Source organism: Scophthalmus maximus, chromosome 2, assembly GCF_022379125.1.
Source record: "Scophthalmus maximus strain ysfricsl-2021 chromosome 2, ASM2237912v1, whole genome shotgun sequence".
Taxonomy (NCBI): domain Eukaryota; kingdom Metazoa; phylum Chordata; class Actinopteri; order Pleuronectiformes; family Scophthalmidae; genus Scophthalmus; species Scophthalmus maximus.
The window spans coordinates 15,828,413-15,836,148 of NC_061516.1; the positions used below are offsets into that span (position 1 = coordinate 15,828,413).

The 7,736-nt window shown below is 45.3% G+C and overlaps 1 protein-coding gene across 1 annotated transcript; it reads right to left on the reverse strand.

Annotated features, from left to right (window-relative positions):
- Positions 1–3,080: 3,080 nt before the first annotated feature.
- On the reverse strand, positions 3,081–4,674 carry gsx1 (GS homeobox 1). The gene is made up of 2 exons (XM_035625820.2): positions 4,113–4,674; positions 3,081–4,007 (listed from the first exon to the last, which is right to left on the reverse strand). The coding sequence occupies exons 1-2, from the start codon at positions 4,642–4,644 to the stop codon at positions 3,655–3,657; spliced, it is 885 nt and encodes a 294-aa protein (XP_035481713.1). The 5' UTR covers positions 4,645–4,674; the 3' UTR covers positions 3,081–3,654.
- Between the last annotated feature and the right edge of the window lie 3,062 nt (positions 4,675–7,736).

Sequence of the window (7,736 nt, forward strand, 5' to 3'; positions counted from 1 at the left end):
TCAATGCAATGACGAGCGGCTTCCTCCTCCGGCCACTTGAGCTGCAGGCTCAACACACTTTTGTCACCGCTAACAGCTCCGTAATGATACGTGTTGCTCCATTTTACCCACTTTAACCACATCAGCCATAAAGTATATAACAAACAATCACAGCGAGCAACTGAATCTGTCGCCATAGTCCACTGGGCACAGAAGATGTAGAGATAGAGAAGGAAATATACCTGGTATACAGACAATCGATATAGCCTAATATTTACACACTTTATCATACATAGATGCAATAGCAAAACGTTGCCATTCTCAAATGACACAAACATGCTCACATATCTGTATTTATTTCTCTCTATCTTCTCATCGGTAAACAATTGACAATAGACAAAACATCTGTACGTAAAACAAAATAAAAACGCCACCAAACATCATAAAGTCACGCAATCTGAAGTTAAAAGTGCACAAAAACATTAAAGGCTTATTAAAAAAATGTCCTTGTTGAAATATTCTGCCCTTGTACAACAACTACTCTGTGCTCAACGTGTACAGCCGAAGCTGGAGGCCACGAACAGCAGGGACTTGCCCTTTAAAAACAACAAAACAAACACGTTATAAATGTGCTAAAGTGTAAAAATAGTTTACAAAGTCTTTTGTTAAAGTTGGTAAGTTAACGTGTTGGGTTTACTTACACACTTTTATTAAGCGTGATAAGTTTAAAAGTAGCTGAATGTGCAGTGCCACAGCAAGCCACGCGGGTCCAAAAGAGCTCTCATTGAGAAGCCACGTGTCCGTTTCCAAAGCCTCTCCAACTTAACCACCTCCTTTGTACGACTAACCCACATCGGCAGCGTCCCTCCACATAAAGGGATTTGCAATTTCAAGATATTTCAGCTTAAATGTTTTTGACAGTTCCCTCGCTTTTACCTCGGCTTGGTTATTTTAACTGTGCCAAATGGGTCACCTTGGGTTGCTGTCTGCGCGCAAAGGGCTTTTGCGCGCATTCAGTCTGAATTTTTTCCAACTTTCCTTGACGGGGAAACCAGCTGCTGGTCGTGAAAAGACGGCTTATTAATTGTCCTTTGTCATGCAGAATTGCTTGATTTCTAAAGAAACGTACAAAGGCTCTTTTTCAGGATTCAAGTATTTTGTTTCGTGCGTATTTTCAAACCATCGAATCAGCTGCAGCGCCGCGCCGTCTACCAGACTCTCAGGTACTGACTGCCTGCTCCCTTTGTCCCCTTTTAATGCTGTTGTAAATCGTGCAGACTGATTTGTTACAAGCTGTTCTTTTAATCTGATAGATAAGAGACATGTCAAAGAAAGCCGTAAATAAAAAATTAGCCTGAATAAAGACAAGGGCGAGTCTGCTAGATGGGCGCCTGTTGACTCAAGCGGCTCTCCAGCGTCAGGGGAGCCCTCTCCTCAGCTCCGTCAAGGTTACGTCCACAATTCCCCTTTCTTCTTTTTAAAAAGACACCGTAGTCCTTTTTGCTTCAATGAATTGATCGGCACAAAATTAAGAATAAATAAATTGAGCATTTGGAGCACCGAGCGTATAAGCTCCCCCAGGGCGCATACCCTCAGGCTATTGAATGGATAAAGGGCGCTTTGCAGAGGACGTTGTGAGCAAAATGGGGCTCTATGGTGCAATTAACAAAATAGTCTAATCCCATATCTTAACAAATGCAAATACTGGAGTTTTGTTAAAATGGTTAAGTGAACAATTAAATGAAAGTTTACAAGTGAAACTCCACGTCCAGAAAAGGCACACTGATGCAGATAATGTGCTGTGCGCAATTTAAGGACAGTTTTTATTCCCGTTAAAAAGTCCAGAGATACATTTCTAAGAAGGGAAATGTCACCAAAAGCCTATTCTACGTAATAAATATAATTTTGAGAACCGAGGCTTCAGTCAGAGAGCAGCTGTAGCGGTGCGTAAAATAGGCGAACAAAACTGCGGAACTAAATGCCAAACTCATGGCTTGGTAATTTTGGAGATGTTTTAGCAATCAGATGACATATGTATGTTTTTGAACTGTAGTGAAAATGATAAAGTACACTCATTTTAGGCTACTTTCAACCAGAAGAGCCCACAGAAGTATTTCAATTAAAAGAGTAAATTTATGTTTGAAAATGTTGCGTGTTGTTTGACTTGGCACACTACCTCATTGTGTGGGTTAAATTATTTATCATTCAAAAAAATCTGGTTATATCTTAATTAATCATCATGTGGGGTTTTTCAAAATCTTAGAATCTGAGCTGTAGAGGCTCGTGTTGGGTCGAACACACACCTGGAGCTCATAAAAGCGACAATAAACTTGACCACACTGGTGCGTTAACAACATGGACAATACGGGTCATAGACACCAAACTGTGTCTTTCCCTCATTTGTTTTCATGTTAGATCGATATCTTAAGATATGCACACTCCCGATGCACCAACGTTGCACCCACGGTGATTATTAACTCAGTCACACGAGACGGGTCATTTCAGCTGCGGGGTGGAACTTGAAAAGATTTTCAAAAGACCCAGGCAGTGATATCTGAACTGAGGGTCCCCCAGGGAAAGCACATAAGAGGGACCCCCATATAACAACGTCCCCTCTGAGTGATTAAGATTATGGAGCATTTGATTGACTCTTTTTGACTCGTATGACTCAATTGTTCACATTGGCTGCACGAGCACATTTTGTTTGTCTGCATTTTGCTGTTTGCTCGGAATCTCAGAAAAAAAATTGCGTATCTTTCTTTCCAATTTGGCTCTTTGAGCAAAAATTGTCATCGTCAATCACTTTCTGGGTCTTTTCTTCTCAAAGCGTGAACAGTCACCACACCTCACGCACAGCAGCTTTACTTTCATGCAGGAAAATGTGAAAATATATCATTTGAAAGTGTGTCATCTGAAACAATGCAGTGCGCATCCACACACGTTAACCACATGTAGCGCAGTCGGGGACAGTTAAAAAAGTGTGGAGATGTAATTCATTTGACCATTTTGAACAAATACTATCACACAGTATTCGCACAATGTTTTCTCACAAGACAGTGGTTTGTTTTAAAAAAAATTTTTTAATTCAATGTCCAAGCTTCAAATATAAACCCGTTTTTACGCGCGCCACTGTGCGCACTCAGTGTGCGCAAAGACCCAAAAACATATTTAACTCACACAACAAGGTAGTATACCGCTCAGATATTTTTTATTTAAGTATCAACATTTTTAAATAAATAAATATTTTTCAATTACACTGAAGATATAATTTCAGAGTGATCTCGGCAGTGTGACGGTGAGGACATTCCTATCCAGGTTTCACATTTGAAGTCACAGTTCCATCCACATAGAATGAGTCTAACCAGTATTCACCGTGTATACAAAATACTGTCTTCCCCCAAAATACTATAAACAATGTTGCTATTGTTCTTTTGTCATTGGGGTTTGTCTTTACAAATGTGCCCACCACGTCGGATTGGCGACAACAAATTGACCGTTTTCAGAAAAAAACTACATACAAAACGTACAACATGTATACAGCTATACAATAATTCAGGGTTGGTTCCCTGATTAAATATTCTCTGTCTATGTACAGGCGTCTGAACACAAGTTGAACAGTCTTATTTTTTTTGGCAGTTTTCAAAATCATGAGGACAAATCTTTTCGAGGGGCAGTTCAGGGGGAGACGGACAGGTCTGCATCCTCCTTTTCGGACGAGGATGGAGATATGGGAATGTCATCCTCCTCTTCCTCCGAGCATCTCGCCGTTGACAGGGACGAGCACTTGCAGTTGTGTGACCCAGTCCTCTGGCCGCTGCCCTTTCCCTCCTTTTTGTGCTTCACTCTGCGGTTCTGGAACCAGATTTTCACCTGTTTCTCGGACAAGTTCAGGTATGTGGCGATCTCGATGCGCCGCAGTCTGGAGAGGTACATGTTGGAGGTGAACTCGCGCTCCAGCTCCAAAAGTTGTGTGCTGGTGAAGGCGGTGCGCATGCGCTTGCTGCTCTGAAGTTTGCCACTGCTGTTTTCTGTAAAAATAAAGAGACACTTGTCAGCCACGGTGGTTTCATAAAGTAAGCGCGTGGAATGTGACTTCATCCACACATTCAAACTATTAGTCAGCCTCTACTCACCGATGGAGATGCAGTGGAACTGTCGCGGGTCTGGGACCGAGTACGCAGCTTGGTAAATCCCCGGTGCGTGGCTGAGGTTCACGCCGTTGGATGAAGAGTGTTGCCTCGACAGAGCCGAGTGGCAGTACTGCGAGCCGAAGGGAGGAAAGGACGCCTTGAGGAGCGGCAGCGTCGGCGGCGAAGGATGGAGCTGGGACGCGGCCATGCACAGCGGGCAGAAGCACAGGAGCCCCGCTTTCCTGGAGTGGCAGGAGCCCGGGAGCCCGTGCGGGTGGTGCGGCGAGTGCACGGCGTACGGGAACAGCGGCGGGTGGTTCTCGTTCCCTTTGTCGCTGGCCTCCCTTAGAATCAAGGAATCCACAAGAAAAGACCTGGGCATGTTGGCGGACGTGTTGCTCGGTGCGGTCGAAGTGAAAGCCGGCGCGTGGTGTTCGCTGTGCGAGCCTGCTCTCCTCGGGACGGTGGACAGCGAAGTGGTGCTGAAGGCGCGCCGCCGCCCCTTAAATAGCCGCCGCGGACTCGGTTCGGCCATGTGACGGTTACGCTGCAAAGCGGCCAAGAGCCCTCAATAGGGTTTTGTGCCTTTCTCTCGGCATTCCCACTGCACGCTTCCCCATTATTTCACTTGTTAACTAAATGAACTGCATAATGTAGTCTATTCTTGTCAGCCCCACCCACGCCGCAAGAGGCGGCACTGCCCATTCTCCCTTTTATCATCACTCTCATTTTATCATAGAGAGCCGAGCTTAGATTCGCGAGAGAATACGTTTCTCTCACATTTCGGAGGGACAGTTCATCTTTTCAAGTTTTGTTTTAGACATGAAGCAAAAGCTACCACAGGTCCGCCGGCTGCGCGCACCGTGCGAGCCCCGAGTGTGTCTATAGCCGAGGCGAGGGGGAGAGAGATGCTCCTGGAAACTTTCCGAAACTCTTTACTGCATGTTTGATAAAAGCAGGTAAATGAAAGAATCATCCTATATGCTTCTTTTTTGAATTCGAATGCTCTGTTTCCTTAAAAGCCAAACAGGTGATTGTGGGCTTAATTTTTTTTTTCTTTTCCTAAAATAAAGAAAAAGCCTAACAGTCATGTTGATGGTCTTATGCATGGTTAATTATCTGTGCGTTGCGCTCCTCGACGTGTATGTCCTCGTTGTGTGGCAACTTTTACTGGCCGTGCAACAGCTGCATGTAAAGTTTATGCATATCCATTTTAAGGTTAATGTGTCATTTCTGGGCACAAAACCCAGGGACAAGTCATCGCCCAGAGGCAGCGCTGTTAAAGAGCAGTGATTAATTCCTTTGCTCGGGCCCCTGCCGAGTCGGGGGGGGGGGAAGAATATGTAAAAATAACCAGGTTTTCACTCTGCGGCCCTTATTGAATGTCATTGTGGAGGGGTTTCAATGAGGGAGAAAGAGAGTCGAATTAAAGTGTGTGACAGCGGCGGATAGACGCAACAAAGGCGACTCTGTCATGGAGGAGCCCAGTGCGCGGCGCGTGAAGCCCCCGCCTCGCGCTCCGATTCAATCAAGCAATAGGAAAACATTTTCTTTCACTTTAACCCTTTTTGAACAAGACCTTCAAAAGCGACGAGACGCGTAACGTGTGAGTAAATAGTGCAATGCGATTTCTCGTCCATCCGAGTTTAGCTTTAAGTAGACAAACACACAACTATGGGGGGCATCTTCTATGAACGATGAAGGTTTTAGTCGAATACATGTAAGCTCTCACGAATCTTTATTTTATCCTTCTACTATGCGAGCGGGTCTGTCTGATCACTGACAGAAACGTCCCCAGTTGTTTTACCGTAAACTGTCGGCTCCACAAACACCAGTCCCGCGTCACGGAGCGACACAATCTGTTTTCCTGCTCGTGAAACGAGGCCTAATGTGCTCATGCGTTCACACCACTAATCTCCCATGAAGGGCCGGACCTGTAATTATGGCCCCGCCGTCAAAGCAGGCACAAATTAGGAGCAGTTAAACCCTCTAACGACATCTAGTTATTCCCAACAAAACCCCGTTCTGTGTGCCAGAGCCGTTTGCATTTGTTTGGTATTACTCTCTCCTGTCATGCGCCCGCCAGAAAATGAGCCATTAACTGCGCAGTCCGACAAATCTTGCTGCGATCTCTGAAAGCAGTAAGCACGAATCTATCGCTGTTAATGCGGACACTTGATTAGGTAATCAGTCGCTGACATGTTATCATCGCGCGGAATTGGCGTAATGCCCGTGTACTTCTCTTTCCCTCCTGCGCTGCGGGCCTTGAGAAGGACTTGTGCCTCAGACGCAGCCCTCTGCTCCGCGGCGGCAGGTCGCCTGGCGTGCGGCTGCAGCAGCAGCAGCAGCAGCTTGATGTATTGCTCGGCGTTAAGATGTTATCAAAGGCCCCTAATTTTTCCAATGATGTACAGCAGTCACCCCGTGGATAGGAATAGAGGTTCCATGGGTCGTCCCGCAGGGAGGCTCATCCTAATTTGCAATTCCCAACTGGAGACTGACAAATAGTTTTGACCTCCCTCTGGAGGCGCGGGCCAGAAGTGCAAAGCATCCCATCCTCCATAATCACTTGTTACTGAGATAAATAATCAAGGGAAATAGTCCACTCACATTATAACAACGCTATTACACCCCCCCCCCCCCCCCCCCCCCACTACTTCCAAAGCTAAAAAAAAATATACATCTATGGCCACTTATAGCTTCATGAATCATCACGTCCATATCTGTGTTTTTTTCCCTCTCGAACCAGCTCGGCTCCATGTGTTCTGTAACTGACAAGCAGCTGTGACTGTTGCAAAAAGCTCCTTATGTTTGATAGGGGGCAAAGCAGTGCCCCCTGAAATAGTAAATTATTTATAAGATATTAAGGTGGAACAATTGCCATCACTCACATTCATCCCCGATGATAACACTGACCAGTGCCTGCTGTGCTGCTGCAGAAGCATATTTTCAGGGGCTTTTATGCAATTATATCCAAAGATCTCGTGCCTGATGACATAAAGAGAGCAGTCTGTTTATGGAGATGTAGTCAATATCTCCTTTTCTTTTTGGTATGAATAATTCATAGTTTAAGACACTATCCCCCCTCACTTAATATGTACACACACTTAAACACCCACACATCTCTAATACAAATGATGGTTTTAGCTGACAGTGTAACAGGATTTAAGGTCCCAGTGGGGTTTGGCCCAGCCGCGGATGGGCGCTGTGACTGTCGACGTGACACAGAGGGCCGGCTGCCCCTCCTAATCTCCCCCTGAGGCAACATCACAGACTGCAGATCCTGCTGCACCTCTATGGACACACAAAGGCCTGATTATCATTCATATGCTCACCAGAAACACCAGTCCAATAGATAACAGATGACACATAAGTACCAGCTGAATGGTGCAATATGTTTGGGACTTCATGGAGTCTATGGGGACTAATGAATCCTTAAGAGAGAAGCAGGCTGACAAAGAGACGCAGTCAGTTGAGGCACCATAACATGACAGATATAAGGCGCCACAGGTGAATGTGGGCTTGGGCGAAGGAGAGGAGATATATGCTAAGCCTTGATTTTTTTGTCGACATAATGAATTAAACCACCAATATCTCAGCTCTCTAGATGTTATCATGCTGAACAGT

Excerpts from the sequence above, each read along its gene's own strand:
- gsx1 (XM_035625820.2), bottom strand. The coding sequence starts at position 4,644 with ATGGCCGAACCGAGTCCGCGGCGGCTATTTAAGGGGCGGCGGCGCGCC. Across the intron at positions 4,008-4,112 it reads GTTCCACTGCATCTCCATCG|AAAACAGCAGTGGCAAACTT; the intron begins GTGAGTAGAGGC and ends TTATTTTTACAG.